The following is a 19098-nucleotide window of genomic DNA, read 5'->3' on the forward strand; positions in this document are numbered from 1 at the left end:
CTGCTTTGCGGACTCAATGTTCGTGAGAAATCAATCACGTCACATGTGGGGATATTAATTAGGGTTTTGGTCTGACGACCTACGGCACATATGTCCATTCACGATGAGAAATGTGATTAAGTCGTGCAAGCAGTTGAGGGAGTTAGCAAAGTAGTGGATGGACTATCAACCAACCCTCTCACGTACGAGGAACTTGTGCAACCACGATTTCCCACTCTTTCACTCAAGAAACTATCACACTTATTGGAGATCAATGTGTCTGGCAATATAAATATGTCTCTGAATCCATGATTGAAACAACAAAACATTCGTCTAACAGAAGAATTCTATCCAAGCAATCACTCGGAATTCAATCAATCGAACAGAACTTATTCGAACTCAACAGTTCACAGAAAACTTGCAGAAACCTTAACACATTCACAATCCTTGATCATCATTGATCTCGCACACTTCTCAGTTTCCCTCCTACAGATCAACCCTCTTCCCTCTTTGTGACCTAATTGACTCTGGAATGGCCATTGTCTTGGTTTAGGCCGGAGTCCTACAGATTGATCTCTCGAACTCAAAGCACTCCCGTGCAGTGCATTTATATGAGGTTAGGCAGTTTGCTCGGTTAAGGAGCCTCCGTCACACGATCGTCTCTCCATTCCCCAAAAAAACTAGCGAACCGTTTTTCCCCATCAACGACAATCTAAGTTACCTTGGTAACAAAGCTCAATATTCACCGTTAGATGAAAACCTGATTAGATTCAAGCTAATATCTTTCAACCGTTAGATCGAACTTAGCTTGTTATACACAAATGAAATGTGCCCTCATTTAGGTTTAACTAACCGTACCTAAACGTGTACACCATGTTGGGTCAACAGTAGTTAACCAAGGTTAGCTATATGAACACTCTCATATCAACCTTATTCATCTTAACCATAACTAGTTCAAATGATTCAAATGAAACTAGTTAAAGAGTTGTTCAATTGTTATATTCTCATAGAAGTGTACAAGAACACAATTGAAGCAAAATCGGTTTGATTCACTCGAATCAATTCATGAACATTATAGCCACAGTTTGCAAAGAATGCATTCCTTAATATATAAATGTATTAGTTCATGAGCCAACTGATTTTAGAACTTTAACCACTCAAGTATGCATACGGGTACGCATACCTAAGTAGTCGGTCTTAGTTTGGGTTCGCCAGTATGCGAACGGGTACGTATACTTAAGTACACTTCCAAAACCCAGCAGAAATTCCCGGACATATACCTTACGCAAGTATGCGTACTTGGTACACGGAATTCCACAACTACAAGTACGCATACAGGTATGCATACTTTAGTTCCGGTCATGGACCACATACATGCAAGAACGCACACTATGTTCATAATCCAAGGATGGTTAAGTATTCTAAACACTATTTCAATCATCAAAACTTTCTTAGAGGATGACAATAGACGTTTTCCCACACTATTAGCATCAAAGCAATTTTCAAGTTATTGAAATAATCATAACGAAACATTCCAAGTCTACACCAAATGATTGTATCACACAAACCATGTAAGATGTTACTCGACGATTTTCACATGATCATCTTTTGACTTTAGTCAAGAATATAAGATGAACTTGGTTGAAGCGAAATCTTACCAACACATATTTCTCGAAATATGTAAGTGAGTTAAACTCAGCTCAAAATCTCAAATGTGTATAATCTACAACTATATAGTAATACGGCTTTTGTCTCAATATAGGAGATAGAGTAGAAATAGACTTTCCAAGTGATAGATGAGTTTTAGTCTCCACATACCTTTTGATGATAAAGTTCCACAAGCTCTCCTTAGTAGTTCTTCGTCTTCAATTGATGAACGTCGTAAAGTCTAATACTCAACTACACAATCTATCCTAGTCTGAGACATCACTATAAGTAGACTAGAAATCAAGACTTATAGTTTTGATCACTAACATTGACAAACAAGCTTGAGATAACAACGATTGCGAGTTCGACCGAGCAGTGCTCTAATAGTAGTTGATACCAAATTCACTCTTCAAGTAATTCAGCTGCAGTGGTGATCCTTACGTATCTTGAACCTCGCAAGAATCTATGCAATTGATTCCCTTAGATGACGTCCTTTACATCCTAAAAGATGGTTCAACCATAAGTGAATACTTTTGATACCAATCTAACTCTAACATATAAGCTTATTTGATTTTCTTTAGAGCGAATAGATTAACGCTTGGAAATATGTTTGCAATAGAAAAAGCTAGCAAACCTCACAAATACAGAACAACTATACTCAGATGAGAAGCCTGGGTTATTAACCACTTCTCAAGAAAAATCTTAAACCAATTAATAAAGAAGAGTTTTACATATCTATCTTGAGGAATCACAAAGTCTAAGATGAAGACAATATTACGATTTTTTTCTATCTCGTTCCTGAAGGAGATTGATGGAAGCCTCGACAAAACAGAAATAACAAGATCGGTATGCACAAATTATCAAGGTAAAGATAGTCGGACCTGGCTTCACGAATTCCTAAGTGAAGTATTTAAATCGTTAGCCTAATTATTTAGAGGAAACCTAGGTTAACGGAGGAGTATTCTAGCATACAACTAGGACACCTAAGTGTCAGTGATTGAAATTCCCAGTTGTTTGAGTCTCTCTTCTACAGACTTTTAAGACCAAGGATTTCTTTGAACTCAAGCTAAGATAACTTGAAATCAAGCAAATACTTTCTTTGTTTAGATGAAACTCTTGTTATAAGTTCATGTTAGCATGTGAGAAGATACTTGAAATTACATATAAGAATATATACTCAGGTCCAGGTACCGGAACTATGTATAATGATATTTCATGGCAATTATGCCTTAAGAACTAATAAGCAATATCGTATTCGTTTAAACCCTTAAGACTTGGATCATGATGCACATAAGGTGTTTTAGTTATCAAGGATGCCTTAGAGGTGTTCATAAGAGTTGTAGCAATGCTAAACATATTTGTGAAAATAGTTTATGAGCATCTGATTAATTCGTACTGGGTAGGTATGTGAAAGGGTACAGTACCTATGAACCAGTTCGTGAATTCAGATAGCTAAGGTATGCGCACTGGGTATATGTATCCTTAGGCTATTCTCGAACTCAGGCCCTTGAGGTACGCGTACTGCGTATTCTTTCCTTCCCCCATTCAAGAATTCTTAACTTCACGGTACGCGTACTGGGTATGCTTACCTACCTACGCTCCGAAATCTCGCATATCTAGGCTACGTGTACCTACCCTGATCCCAAATTTCAATAGTTATGATAACTCTCTTTTGATGTTTTGAAATATTTCCAATCGCCATAGATATAAATATCATTGCTTGCGGAATTTGTAAATGATCAATCTGATGCAAAATTGTTCTTGAATAATAAAAAAATTCGAACTAGAACATCCATTGCTTAGATCATATTTCGAGATGTTTAACAAGACAAGCTTGATTCAAAAATTTTATTTTCAATATTGAATCTACTAGAAGTCATACGACATAGTCGCATATATATGTAATATAACACTTGTGAGTAGATATAATGATTCAGTCTTCACATACCTCTCTGTTAATGAAGTTCACCTTGTTTGATATTCAATCTTCAGTCTTCAAGGGTTAATCAGTGATGTCTGATACTCAACTACCATACTCTAATCATAGTCTGAGACTTGACTTTAGTAAACTAGAAATCAAGCTATAGTTTTGTGCATCTAACATTGACAACAAGCTTGAGATAGCAACACTTGCGAGTTTGACCAAACAGTACTCTAACACTAACCCTCGATACTTAGGTTTAATTCTTTAGGGGAAAAGAGAGATTGGGGTTTTAAAGCCATAAAAAAATGTTGAAAGGTGGTTCTTCCCAAAGCCACCCTTTTTAAAGAAAAAAGTAACCAAAAATATACCAAATTATAGAGAAAGAGAGAGAATTTCCAAAAAAAAATTACCAAACCGAACGAACAATGAAAATGGGATTGGCTCAATCAGCAAAGAGCTAAAATCTATCAAATAAAATAAACCAATCAAGAAGAAATGAAATAAAAACATATTGATGAAATTAGCTCCCTTAGCAGAGAGCTACAGACCCATCCAAGAAAAACAAACCCAGAAGAAAAAGACATCAAAGAGATTAGCTTTCTCAACAGAGAGCTACAAGTCCAAATATATATAAACATGATACACCCAGGAAATATAAATAAAACAAAGTCCTAAGATATTGAATCTATTTTTTTCCTTAAAAAAATCATCTCCAACTATCGTAAGAAGAGATGTGTATAGCAAGTGCAAACCTCAATCCCATGAATCCTCTTTCTCGTAAGCCCAGACTAAGCTCCAAAGCTTATCCTTGGAAAATTACTCAATTTTGAAAGAAAAAGAGAGAAAATAAGATAAGATACGGGAAAGGGAGAAGATGTATCTTTGTTAGCTTTTGTTTAATCAATTCTGAAAAGGTGAGGGTACCCAAATATACCTCAAACAAAAACTTTTCCTACCTATAAGTCATTTCCCCGAAAGTGATTGTCTATGGATACGAGATCGATACAATACAACTAATCGGTTCACACTTTGTGTAATCTTCTATGGATACGAGATTGAGACAATACAACGACAAAGTGTGTTACTTGATAAAAAGGTTCGGACTTAACCAAACACAATAGGATTCACTTATCAAGTAATCAGTATATTAACGTTTGTGTAATTTACTTTAATTATAATAAAACAATTATAATGCGAAAAATAAAAGTAAATGACACGGCAAGATTTTGTTAACGAGGAACCGAAAATGCAGAAAAACCCCGAGACCTGGTCCAGAATTGAATACTATCAGGATTAAGCCGCTACACAAAATTACACCTAACTTCGTATAGTTGAGACCAAGTACCTAACTCTATAGTATACCTAGTTCCGTCTGTATTCCCACGCCTCCAACTTATGAATAAGTCACGTACTTGGAACAATCCCTTTGGTTCGTATTCCAAACAGTAAAGGAACAAGAAATCTGTTTGGTATCAACTCCATTCAACCAAGTGATATGAGTCAGACAAAGGCTCTTCCGTGTATCTCAACATAAACTCCTTCGTTAGGTATAGATCAATCTTATGTTCAATCACCCTAAGGTAATCGGTTAAGATTAAGCCAACAACACCTTTAATCCCAAGGAATCGTGTTGATGCCCATCTACTAAATTAATCAATCAAATCTACCACAAGGATAAACCGATTATTGATTGGATCTTTTCCCAAACAAGTATTGTGCACATCAAATATTATAAAACCCAATTCAGAAGAGAAGATTCTCAAGCATAAACAAACTAGGTGCAACCAGATTTAAACCACCGTTAGTTAATCAAATCAATCGAAAACAAAGATAAACCGCAATTATCTAGTTTCCCACCAATGGGTCGTTCTAGAGCTTCTCAATCCCAAAGAAGACTTTAAAATGAGCGGCCGTAAAATATTTCACCTAATTAGATTACTCTGTTCTATGATAGGCTACTACACCAGTAACAATGACAAAAGAGGAAGTCAAATTGTTACGAAGGATTACTTTTCAAGAAAGGAAAACTTCGTGTATTTATAGACAAGGAAGTTTGGACACCAAGGAATTTCCAAAACTGAAAATATTCTCAAGATATTCATAAATGCACAGATTCGGTTTTCATAATTCCTGGAAATGCTCTGTCCAAAAATAACAATCGAAATCTCTCGGAAAATCTAATTAGTAAATGCACATTACTAATTCCATAATTTCCTACCAAGATAAATTAATAACCTTAATTAAAAGATTCTTAACTTACTTATGTTTGGATTCTTGGATTCTCTTCCATTTAGCCTTTAAGGAATATCTTTGAACAATTATAGAAATAAACATTTTCAGCACGTGTTCAAAGTTTGTCGACATCTTTACTTTGTAAGTCTCTTTCACACTTACAATCTTGAAACCATTTTCCACACTTCCAAACAAGTTTAGAATTGGTTCATCTGACTTTCAAGAACTATGTGATTGATCAAACCAACATTGAATCACAATCATGGGTTTACGGTTCTACCAAGACAAGTTTCAGTTATACCTACATGTGAGTACTACGCATAGTCACACTAGCTTACCAAATATATGGTTGACTAGGTACTAGGATCGGTTCCCCACATATATATGGTATATAACTTATATGTGTTGCACCCCTTCACAGGATCGGTTCCCCTTTCTTCTGTAAATTTGTTGCAACCCCTACAAGGATCGGTTCCCCTCAATGTACTGCATCCCTTACTAGGATCGGTTCCCCTTCACCCCTTACAAGGGTCGGTTCCCCTTCACCCCTTACTAGGATCGATTCCCTTCATCCCTTACAAGGATCGATTCCCCTCTTCTCATGGCATTCACAAAAATCGATGCATACCAAGGTGATTACTTAAGATTGGTTTTACTAATAAAAGTTATACCAATACAAAAGTCAGGCCTTTGTGAATAGTTCTACCAAGAACACAACAAGTTGTGAGCGTTTCTACTTTATCACACATATTGGTTGTTCATAAGATATGCAATGAATAACAAAACCAATAACACTTGGCAATTTCCTTTTCGGTTCACAAAACAAGTTTATGAACTTACTTCCTTAGAACACATGTAAACATTGTTCCCTAGGATGAAATCCTCACCTTATACCCATACATAATCATAATAGCATTCAAATGATTATGGCGATGTCTTATCTACAAAGTTTAATGGTTAAGCAATAAACCTCGTATTGTATTCCTTAATACTATGTGTATCCAGAGTTCAAATATGCTTCGCAGTTATGTTTTCAATATGCACGACTTGAAAGATACGTTAGGGAATGAAACAGTTCAAGTCAAATATCACTAACCTCAAGTGGAAGGATGATTGTTGTCGTTGTAGCTCCTAGCTTCTTCACATCTTCAATACTTCGCAATACTTGTAATGTCTCACACCCTAATGCTTTCAAGCTAACCTATACGAAGTTTAACTCTAGTACATAATCAAGCGACTCTTAACATGAGTTTTGGTTCACCAAAATATGACAATTAAACTTGACATACCAACACTTGGTGGGTTCAACCGAGCAATGCTCTAACAATCTCCCCCTTTGTCAATTTTAGTGGCAAAACTCTTACGTCATATGGATAAACAAATTACAAGAATTCATTACAATCCGCTTGATTCCCGATTCAATAACACAGTAAACCTGCTTACATTCAATCCTTGAAAATGCCGTTGTTGACATTATAATAATAAAGTTAATACCCCCTAAGGAAGATAGGTAGATATTCAATCCGCACGTCTTTGTTATACCAATCAACATGACATGTTACTCCTCCTTAGTCTGTGCTTTCACTCTTTCGTTAGATATAACATTCAAGCACCAATGTTCTTTTCCCTAGTGATACCAATTGATATATACCAAGTAGTATAAAATCAATGCCAGTATCACCTGTTTACTCCATATATTTCTCCCCATTTTTTCACAAAAATGACAAAGAAACGAAAAAATAAAGGACAACACAAAAAGAATCTTACAAATCTCAGAATAGACTTCCAAACATGTAGAGTTAGGCACGAGGGTTCCACACATCACGTTCTGACAACCACTATCAAAAACGAAACTACAAGTAGTTTTATTTTGATATGTTATCAAGGAAACAATTGCCCGAAACAATTTTTCCCATTTAGTTTAGCAAACCAAAACGACTAATCACATTAGTTCTTTTGCTAAACCGATTGTTCAAGAACAACCGCTTAATTCGATAAGACCAAAATAAAGTATAAACTCCATTTTTCTCATCAGGTTCTAATTATCCATAAACTTAGACCTTTGAATTTCAAACAAACCAAATACTAGGTTAGGTAACTAGTATTTCTTTGTTTAGGCATTCGATTAGACTTGAATAACCGAAACCTTACTTTTGATAAGACAAACTAAGATCAGAATTAACTTAGTTTCTTATCCGGAATCGAATTGTACTAAACAACTCATCCCGTACACATATTATTTCGTTAAGCCATAACAAACCAATATAAATCAACTTGCAAAATTATTCACCTCAACCGGAAGCAATTGAATCAACATAAGACATTATAAGCACAGCAATTGCACCGTACTTTTGTAAGCCTAAACCATTGATACACCACCAAAGCAAAATACCAAAGGTTTTTCCTAACTGGAACCAGTTGAATCACACACGCATCAATTGTACCGCAATTTTGTAAGCCTAAACCATTGTAACCATACGAAAGCAAGATGACAATAGTTTTTCTTAACTGGAACCAATTGAATCATTACATACATCAATTGTACCACAATTTCGTAAGCCTAAACAATTGATACCACACAATAAAGCAAGATAACAATAGTTTTTCTTAACAGGAATCAATTGAAACACACATCCACACACACATCATGGAATAAAAATCAATTGCACCTAAATTTCGTTAAGCAAAAGCAATATATATATATATATATATATATATATATATATATATATATATATATATATATATATATATATATAATATAAACTTAGTCTTTTCTTAAATAGGAAAACAATTAACTAATAAGATTGTTTCCTCAATTTCGCATCCACTCCTCCAATATGATAGCATCTTCGTCCAGGGAGAATTGATAGCGAAATATCCCCACGTTGTCATCCTTATGCATAAACAAAAGAATAACAACATACCTCAACCTTTACCAGAGAAAGGTTGAAAACCGGTTTTAACTATTGCAAGCAAAAGTTGAAAACCGTCGAAACACATATGCCTTTATGCTAAACCAAAACCGATTCAACATATTGTGACTTTTTCGCATACTGTTTCTATCATAACCCCTCATAATCCTTTGATAAAGCCTACCTACTAGGGCTAGAACTTAACCCGCTAAATCAAAAAGTCACCCAAACCATGAGGGTTCACACATATGAGATCGAATATCAAGGTAGTAAAACCGAAAACATACATCTCATAATCATACATAGGAATAAGGTAAAAGCAATTGAGCACAGGCTATGTAAACCAAAAACTATCACAAGAAAATTACTCAAAACAAATAATTTTATTCATAATAGTTTTATTCATGATAGAGCAATACAATCAATGAAAGAAATCACAAATTGATGTCTATTATACTAGATTAAGTAAAACAGCTAATAACTTAATCTCTAGTGGTGCTCTCTCGTTTCATAAGAAGATTGCATTCAAAAGCTGGATTCAAATTCCTCTGAGTACCTCCTCTTTCAATAGATAGGTTCATCTCCAGTAATTGAGAATGAAGGTTTTCTAGTACTTCTTTCGAATCCTTTAACATCAGTTCATGATACCTAATACAACCTTTAACAGAGCGAATCCGTTTTCTTAGAGAGTCTTGAGTGTCAACATGAAGAGGAACATCATGAGATTCAGATATAACTGATGTACAAATTGCTAGTTCATCAACAAAATATTTTTCTTTTCCTTATTTATCCATCAAAATGGTAGTCTTCTTTCGGACAGGGCGAGAATATATAAGATAGGATAGAATCAAGGAATATCTAAAAGTATATAGGAAATTTGGTTTATGAAAAACCGAAATTATTCTTTCCCAAAAATAAGAAATATTCAATATTTTTCACTAAAGAAATAATCATGAATAACTTGCCCAGATTTATGCTTCCTCACAATCAGATTTTTGGGCAACAAGTGAGGATGCATATCTCAACACTATCAGTGAGTGTCGAGGTGAGAATAATCCTCACCATTCATAACCGAATCATCCTTAGAATGATTTATTAACACAATTGATTGTGTTTCCTTAGGTTTTTCTTTTCTCTTGTCATGGCAAGAGTTTTCAATCAATTTGTGTAAGCCAAGGATTTTACCAGTCTTCTTTATCCTCTTTTTAAAAGCCCGAATAAGTTTGATTTCGCAAGATGTAGCTACATCATCTTCTTCACATGAAAACCTTATTGTATCATTAGAAAATCTGGTTTCTGATTTGCTAGGTATTTTACCTAAATTCTCCGGTTCAGAATCTACCAAACAAGATTGATCAGAAATAGCTTTCAAACATTTTTTAAGATTTAGGATTAACCCTTCACTTTCCTTAATCTCCAACTCAAGTTTTTCTAGAAGTTGATTAAACATTCTTTAAATAACATTGTATGAGTTGGAAAGAAGTGCAGTGCAATTCGATATTTCTTCATTGGATCCTTCCTCTAGAATATCATCAAGAGTGGAGACATATGCTCTATTGCACTTTCTAGATTTTCTGCTGGAACAATGTTTTGCCATATGTCCAAATTTACGACACTTGAAGCATTGAACTTCATCACTACCCTTTTTATGGAAAACTGAAAAATATATTAGGATCATGTTTATCAAAGATGTTCTTAATTCGTTGCGCAAGAAGCACAATAGTTGAGTCAAGCTCCTTTTCAACAGGTGTTGTTACCTTCTGGCAACATTTCTCAGTATGATTCTTCAGCAGAATTTCTCTATCAATGATCTTTAACTTTCCTACAAGAGAGCTTCGAGAAAGTGTAGAAATATCATTGCCTTCTATTATATCACGTTTCTTAGACTCGTATATGGATGGTAACAATCTGAGAATTTTGCATACTTTCTTTTTCAGGTATTGCCTTTCCAAAGAAAAAGAATGCATTAACAATCTCAGAAAGTTTAGAGTTAAACTCATCGAAGGTGTCGTTATCATACATATTGAGATGTTCCCATTCAGAAGAAAGGGAAAGAAGTCTAGCTTCTTTTTCAGATTCATCTCCCTCAAATACAACCTCAAGAATATCCCATGCTTCTTTAGAAGTTCTACAAGCCATCACGTGATGTAGGAGGTCATCACTAACTGCATGAATAATGGCATTTAAACCATCAGAATTCTGTTTTGTAAGAATCCTTTCTTCAAGAGTATACAACGCTAGTCGTTTGAAATATGATTCTGAATAGTCTATCGGATGTTGGTATCCGTCTTCGATTAATATCCATGTATTAAAATCTCGGGATTGAAGAAAGGCCTTCATAGCCAGTTTCCAAAATGGATAATTACTTCCATTAAATCTTGGTGGAACGTTAACTGAATCACTTATTAGATTCATTCTTATAGGTTGGATCGCACCAAATACAAATTGTTAGATCTTTTCGTGTTTGCCTGCTCTGATACCAATTGAAAAGGCGAGGGTACCCAAATATACCTCAAACTAAAACTTTTCCTACCTATAAGTCCTTTCCCCGAAAGTGATTGTCTGTAGATACGAGATCGAGACAATGCAACTAATCGGTTCACACTTTGTGTGATCGTATATGGATACGAGATCGAGACAATACAACGACAAAGTGTGTTACTTGATAAAAAGGTTCGGACTTAACCAAACACAATAGGATTCACTTATCAAGTAATCAGGATATTAATGATTTTGTAATTTACTTTAATTATAATAAAACAATTATAATGCGGAAAATAAAAGTAAATGACACAACAAGATTTTGTTAACAAGGAAACCGGAAATGCAAAAAAACCCCGGGACCAAGTCCAGAATTGAATACTCTCAGGATTAAGCCGCTACACAAAATTACACCTAACTTTGTATAGTTGAGACCAAGTACCTAACTCTATAGTATACCTAGTTCCGTCTGTATTCCCACGCCTCCAACTTATGAATTAGTCACGTACTTGGAATAATCACTTTGGTTCGTATTCCAAACAGTAAAGGGACAAGAAATATGTTTGGTATCAACTCTATTCAACCAAGTGATATGAGTCATACAAAGGCTCTTCCGTTTATCTCAACATAAAGTCCTTCGTCAGGTCTAGATCTATCTTATGTTCAATCACCCTAAGGTAATCGGTTAAGATTAAGCCAACAACACCTTTAATCCCAAAGAATCGTGTTGATGCCGATCTACTCAATTAATCAATCAAATATACCACAAGGATAAGCCGATTATTAATTGGATCCTCTTTTCCCAAAAAAGTATTGAGCACACCAAAGATTATAAAACCCAAGTCAGATTTTCAATATATTCTTTGTCTTCAAATCTTCTTAAATCTTCAATAAACACATGCACACAATCACTTGAATCTCTTGTGATCAATCACGCACAGAGCGGAGTCTGTTAACAATGGATTATCACAAGATCGTCTTTAGAACTAACAACAGTCTAAAGATCCCTGTCGAAACTCTGAACTAGTTTGAGTGAGTCTTATATCAGAAGAGAAGATTCTCAAGCATAAACAAACTAGATGCAACCAGATTTCAACCATCGTTAGTCAATCAAATCAATCGAAAACAAAGATAAACCGAAATTATCTAGTTTCCCACCAACGGGTCGTGCTAGAGCTTCTCAATCCCAAAGAAGACTTTAAAACGAGCGGTCGTAAGAGATTTCACCTAATTATATTACTCTCCTCTCCGATAGGCGGCTACACCAGTAACAATGACAAAAGAGGAAGTCAAATTGTTACGAAGGATTAAATGGCAAGAAAGGAAAACTTCGTGTATTTATAAACAAGGAATTTTGGACACCAAGGAATTTCCAAAATCGAAAATATTCTCAAGATATTCATAAATGCACAGATTCGGTTTTCATAATTCCTGGAAATGCTCTGTCCAAAAATAACAATCGAAATCTCTCGGAAAATCTAATTAATAAATGCACATTACTAATTTCATAGTTTCCTACCAAGATAAATTAATAACCTTAATTAAAAGATTCTTAACTTACTTATGTTTCGATTCTTGGATTCTCTTCCATTTAGCCTTTAAGGAATATCTTTGAACAATTATAGAAATAAACACTCTCAGCACGTGTTCAAAGTTTGTCGACATCTTTACTTTGTAAGTTCTCTTTCACACTTAAAATCTTGAAACCGATTTGCCACACTTCCAAACAAGTTTAGAATTGGTTCATCTGACTTTCAAGAACTATGTGATTGATCTAACCAACATTCAATCACAATCATGGGTTTATGGTTCTACCAAAACAAGTTTCGGTTATACCTCCATGTGAGTACTACGCATACTCACACTAGCTTACCAAAGAAATGGTTGACTAGGTACTAGGATCGATTCCCCCACATATATATGGTATCTAACTTATATGTGTTGCACCCCTTCACAAGATCGGTTCTCCTTTCTTCTGTAAATTTGTTGCACCCCATACAAGGATCGGTTCCCCTCAATGTACTTCACCCCTTACTAGGATTGGTTCCCCTTCACCCCTTACAAGGATCGGTTCCCCTTCACCCCTTACTAGGATCGGTTCCCTTCACCCCTTATAAGGATCGGTTCCCCTCTTCCCATGGCAGTCACAAAATCGATGCATACCAAGGTGATTACTTAAGATTGGTTTTACTAATTAAAGTTATACCAATACAAAAGTCATGCCTTTGTGAATAGTTCTACCAAGAACACAACAAGTTGTGAGCGGTTGTACTTTATCACACATATTGGTTGTTCATAAGATATGTAATGAATAACAAAACGAATAACACCTGACAATTTCCTTTTCGGTTCACAAAACAAGTTTATGAACTTACTTCCTTAGAGCACATGTAAACATTGTTCCCTAGGATGAAATCCTCACCTTATACCCATACATAATCACAATAGCATTCAAATAATTATGGAAATGTCTTATCTACAAAGTTTAATGGTTAAGCAATAAACCTCGTATTGTATTCCTTAATACTATGTCTATCTAGAGTTCAAATATGCTTCACATTTATGTTTTCAATATGCACGACTTGAAAGATATGTTAGGGAATGAAACCATTCAAGTCAAATATCACTAACCTCAAGTGGAATGATGATTGTTGTCGTTGTAGCTCCTTGCTTCTTCACATCTTCAAGACTTCGCAATACTTGTAATGTCTCATATCCTAATGCTTTCAAGCTAACTTATACGAAGTTTAATTCTAGTACATAATCAAGCGACTCTTAACATGAGTTTTGGTTCACTAAAATATGACAACCAAACTTGACATACCAACGCTTGGTGGGTTCAACCGAGCAATGCTCTAACAAATTCCTTCGACAGTTTGATCCTTCAATGATCAAGTTACTTGCACTTAGTCATATTGTTAAGATTTCGTTCTTCGATACAAAAAGGGAAGATGGTTATAGGAAAAAAAAATTAAAATGTTCGGTTACTCATCTTGTTTGAAGAAAAATGTCTTAATATGTTCTCCATTTTTTCAGCCTTCAACTCTTTAGCGGTACTCGAAGTTTTCCGTCATGCACCTCTATAATTTAAGTTTAACCTAATCCGAAGTTTACTCTAGTCACATGATTCAAGTGCATAGTTTTGGCATTTAAATTTGACAATTCCATATTAACATACCACCTTCCATGGGTTCAACCCTATAATGTTTTTTTTTAATATATAATTTTTTTTGCTTAAAGGAAAAAAAATTGTAATCTCGACTACACAAATTAGTAAATATACAAAGAGATGAAAACATATATGTATACAAAATCGAAGGATATTTTACATATATTGTTATAAAAGATACAAAATGACACCCTCAAAATTTTCTTTCAAATTTATCCTAACTTAGATGTTTTGTCACATCATATCCATGAATGAAGAAGATCGTCTGGCTATTAGCATTGTCTGATAAGTGATATGTCGTTTATGCTTAGTTTATAGTTGTCTTCTTTACTTTCAGTCTTGGAAGGTGGACGAGTGATATGATGGTGATAATGAAGAATTTCCGAGCATACACTTGGTATCTTGTTTGGTTTTGTTTCAAGATTTTGTATAAAATTTAACCGTGCTCTCTAACAATTCAAGGCTAGTTCTGGGGATTTCTTTTATTCTGGAACCATTCTTGTACATCCTGAAAACTGGAATAGAATTCACTCCCTCGGACTTGGCTAGTATTGGATGTTCTTCAACCTCCACCTAGAAAAAGAAATTACCAGAAAAGTTTACATTATATATTGTCCACCTAATTAATTGTTGAATAAGAAACATGTAACCTAGTATATGAATCTCTTAGTCATTTTGGAATTCATCTTAGATAATGGTGTACAAGTTTATGGAAATTTCCCACGTACAACTATTCACTATCAGTTTAACTCTTTTCTCATTTACTGATCCTTAAATTATAGTTTAGATGCAGAATCAAGAATGCTAATATGTGATACTTCTGTCAATTGTCATGCAGAAAGGCAATGCTCTTGTAAGTTACAAAAATATCAAACGAACCTTGATAAAGCTTAGAGATTGGTTTCTCTTGCTAAGTTGTTCCATAAGAACCAATGCTTTTTGATCGCTCGATTTGTTGCAGAACAGCACCACAGATATCCCTGTCAACTTGTAAAAGTTATAAAAAAAGTGTGTTGATATCACATAAAAAACAACTTTTCTAATTCAATCAAGTAGAGAAGTCAAAAATCAATAATAAGAACATAATTTCAGAATGACTTTCAGAATGACATTCAGAATGAAAAAGATATATATATACATCTTTTTCATACTTACTTCTGACTTTGGAGAAGCACTACTACCTCTTGATAACATACTCTAGAGGAACATTTTTCTAGTACTGTGCCACTATTCAACAAAGACCTCAACGAACAAAAGTCGGGCTTTAATGTTTTATGGACTTCAAGAACCAACCCATCTCCTTCAAAGATGCCAGGCCCTAGACAGAGTGATGGTCCCAGATGAATTATTCCTTCGCCCAATTAATGAACAATTAATCCGTTCACTCTGCCTGTTTTAAGCAACTAAGCCTACTTTCTAGTAACAGGCGATTGCTGGTATCTCAACATGGACCTACAACTTCTCTATGTTACAGGCTCCTCAAATGTATATGAACAGGAGGGGGGGCATATCTAGGCTTGGTCTTGCGACCAATTTAGAGTCAAAGTTCATAGATGCATGTCATACTTCTTGCTACATGTTTAGTTCTCAACCTAACATTTTACATCTGCAACACAAGATTCTACCTGGCGACGTCACAAAGTGCCTAAAGTGGTCGGCGTCCTTGACAACTGCAAGATTACTATCGGACTTCGCATTTTTTGAGTGGTGTCCGTCAGGTTGTGTTTGTCGTTGTTCGGAATGAGATTTCTTTAAATGGGCTTGGGCCTCTAACAATCCTCGAGCCACCTCTTCGTCACTCGGCATCTTGTTCCTTAGAATCTCGTAATCTTGTGCGGAAGCTTCCCAACGTCCCAACTGAAAATCCGTTAGCCCAGTTAATTCAGTTAAGACAGTCAGGGACAGGTTTTTCAGAGTGGCAACCGCAATACAATGCATAAACAGTAGTGCTCACCTTAGCGTTACAATCAGCTCTTCTTAACCTAGCTTTGCTGTAAGAAGGACGTACATTAAGGGCTTTGCTACAATCTTCGACGGCCTTTTCAAATTGCCCTAGTTTAGATCGGCAAGCGGCTCTGTTACATAATAGAACTGAGTTGAAGAAGTCTTGTTCCAGTCCCTCGCTATATGCTACGCACGCATCTAAGAACTTTGATGCCTTGAACAGCTCATTCCCATTCGATCGAGCTGATGCCAGTGCTTGGGCTTTTCTCAGCGTTGAATTCACATCCTTGTTAGTTGAGTCTAGCTGTGCTGCACGTTGAGCTGTCGCCACAGCTTCCTCAAACCTATTTCAATTGCACGCTAAATCAGTTAAAACGCATCATTAAAGAATAAAAATGCTATCTCTTAAGTGTCCACAGGTAGGCTCAAATTTGATGAAGTGTGAAAGACATGTTCATCATTCCAGCTGATATATTTCTACGTCGAGCTGGAACACAGACTAAATAGGCGTTACTAACCTTCCCAATGCCACATCTACTTGTGCTCGAGTTACTAACAAATTTGCATTGCCAACGGGCCCGAAGAACTTCGTACAATCATCAATGCCAAATCTGGGTGCCTTTGACAGCTCTGCGTCTGCATCTTCATGCCTATGAAGCTTTAAGAGGGACTCAGCTTTCAACGCAAAAACCTATACAAACACCAGATAGTAACAAGTTGCGAGCACGAAACTATTTCAAAATTAAACCATTTTGGGGAAACTCCAATCTATGTACTCCTCTTATTAATAGGATTTACGGGAAAGGTTTAAGTTTTGACTCCAAACCTGTAGAGCTGAATCTGCACCAGATGAAATCGCGGAACTGCTTTCTTTTATCACGGTTTGCCAATCCCTCAATTTTCGTGCTTCAGTGCATTTGCTTAAATAGATTTGGAGATTCTTAGCTTTAGAAATATCACTAGGATCAGCTTCATGTCCTGATTGCTTATAATGGTACAACGATTTTTCTGCTTCTCCCAATCTGTTAGAAAAATAAAGTCAGATCGACAGTAATGACAAGTTTACCAGAATTTAAATTTTTATTATCTCAATCTACTTTGATGATTGGTGCAATGTCAATACCTTAGGCATAGTGTTGCCAAACGATAATGAGCTCTGCGGTAAGTAGGATCGATCTTGATTGCTTCTCTACATTCAAAAACAGCTTCAAGAAGACGACCCAAACCCGTTAATGCCGCACTTTTATTGCTCCTATAAGAAGCCATATCAGGGTCTAACCCAATTGCCCTGTCATAGAAAGCCAAAGCCTCCGCAAAGTTTCCTTGCTTATACTCCTCATTTCCCATAGCCTTCAATGTTTCAGGATCCAATCTTGTTGATAAAGCCCTGCATAATGGTCCAGCGTCTTCTTCCGCTTCTTCATTGTCTTTCTCCTTAACATTGTTGCGGGAAACCTTTACATTGCCGATATTGTTATATGCATTATAATTAACATTACCATTACCATTACCACCATTAGTACCATAAGCATTGCCATAATTTCCATTTGAGTTTAAACCCATCTCACTAGCTGTCATAGGAAGGTAATCAAGAACACTTGAATTGGATACCCGCGGATTTGAAGTACCATGTCCAGCAGGTTGTCTTAAATTACCCAAGTTACCAAAGAGCATTACATTACTTGATGAAGCTCGAACTAGCCCATTGGATTGATGATCATTGCTCAAACCAACTTTTGAATTCACTATCGGTGCATTCGAAACTTTTCTACCGTGTTCTTGATATGAAGGAGGAGGGGTCTTGGTAGCAACATTCATCATAGGACTTTGATCATTCCGTTGTGGGTATTCGCTTAAATTTGTATCGTCCAAGAATGCTCTTTCATCCGAGCCCCGCCTTCTCTTTGAATTTATGCTTTGAATACCATTGTTGCCGTGAGTGGGAATTGAGCTTGTTGACGCTGATCTCCTCGGCCAGAAACAACGTTGGCGGAATAATCCGCCATATATCATTGCAACACATCCCGACTTTTTGTCCGGTGAATAGTCAGCCATTTTGGAATGATACAAGGTACAAAAAGATGACCAAAGAAACTAAACCTGTTCCTGAGTTTTATAACATTAGGAGCTAATGGAGGCAAAATCATTAATTGACATCGATTATTCGGAAGAAAAAAAATTGAGATTAAATTTGGGTGAAAAGATTTTGGATGTACAGACCAAACCCCAAAAGGTTTGTGTTGTTTTGAATTTCACAACCTCTTGGGAGAGGCTCTGGAGAATCCAACTTTGTTTCTTTTCTTTGGTTGACCAATTCTTTTTTCTTTATTGATCTTCCGAGGAAAAACGAAAATGAAATTTTTTGGCAACCCAGATGGAGAAGAAAAAAAAATGTACCACTAGAAACTAGTAAAATTTACTTATTCTAGCCTTCATAGCCCTTGTATTGCATCAAGTTTCAGGGATAAAAATATCATTTTGCATCTATTCAGTAAGAGAATGTTTTAGCTGTTATTTTGTCTAATTCGGGGATTTCTTCAGAACTTATTAACCACACAATTTCTTAATAGTATCATAGCCAACCACCAACAACACCAAATAAACTTAACCAACCATAATTTATGGAACTTACAGTACCTTTCAAAGGGGCACAAAACTACTCAATTTTAATACCTTTTCATTTTATACCCACATTTTTTTCCATATTTAAGGAGTTCTAGCCTAGGCATCTTATACCAGGAATTTGGAATTAAGGGGTTACTTAAGAAACAAATTATTGAAAAAACTGGGAGCTACAAATATGAGGT

The 19098-nt window shown here is 35.7% G+C and overlaps 1 protein-coding gene across 2 annotated transcripts; it reads right to left on the minus strand.

The window, feature by feature from the left end:
• Positions 1 to 14419: 14419 nt before the first annotated feature.
• LOC113332127 (inactive TPR repeat-containing thioredoxin TTL3-like) lies at positions 14420 to 18650 on the minus strand. Of its 2 annotated transcripts, none has more exons than XM_026578802.1 (7): positions 17415 to 18649; positions 17118 to 17313; positions 16810 to 16982; positions 16302 to 16635; positions 15973 to 16204; positions 15227 to 15327; positions 14420 to 14920 (listed from the first exon to the last, which is right to left on the minus strand). In XM_026578802.1, the coding sequence occupies exons 1-7, from the start codon at positions 18344 to 18346 to the stop codon at positions 14765 to 14767; spliced, it is 2124 nt and encodes a 707-aa protein (XP_026434587.1). In that variant the 5' UTR covers positions 18347 to 18649; the 3' UTR covers positions 14420 to 14764. The 2 variants fall into 2 exon arrangements, with proteins under 2 accessions (XP_026434587.1, XP_026434588.1); XM_026578803.1 differs by having other exon boundaries at positions 14781 to 14920; positions 15227 to 15334; positions 17415 to 18650.
• Positions 18651 to 19098: the final 448 nt, after the last annotated feature.

Source organism: Papaver somniferum, unplaced genomic scaffold (assembly GCF_003573695.1).
Source record: "Papaver somniferum cultivar HN1 unplaced genomic scaffold, ASM357369v1 unplaced-scaffold_128, whole genome shotgun sequence".
Taxonomy (NCBI): Eukaryota; Viridiplantae; Streptophyta; class Magnoliopsida; order Ranunculales; family Papaveraceae; genus Papaver; species Papaver somniferum.

Excerpts from the sequence above, each read along its gene's own strand:
- LOC113332127 (XM_026578802.1), bottom strand. The coding sequence starts at position 18,346 with ATGGCTGACTATTCACCGGACAAAAAGTCGGGATGTGTTGCAATGATA. Across the intron at positions 16,983-17,117 it reads GTGCAGATTCAGCTCTACAG|GTTTTTGCGTTGAAAGCTGA; the intron begins GTTTGGAGTCAA and ends GTGTTTGTATAG. Across the intron at positions 16,205-16,301 it reads GAGCTGATTGTAACGCTAAG|TTGGGACGTTGGGAAGCTTC; the intron begins GTGAGCACTACT and ends ACGGATTTTCAG.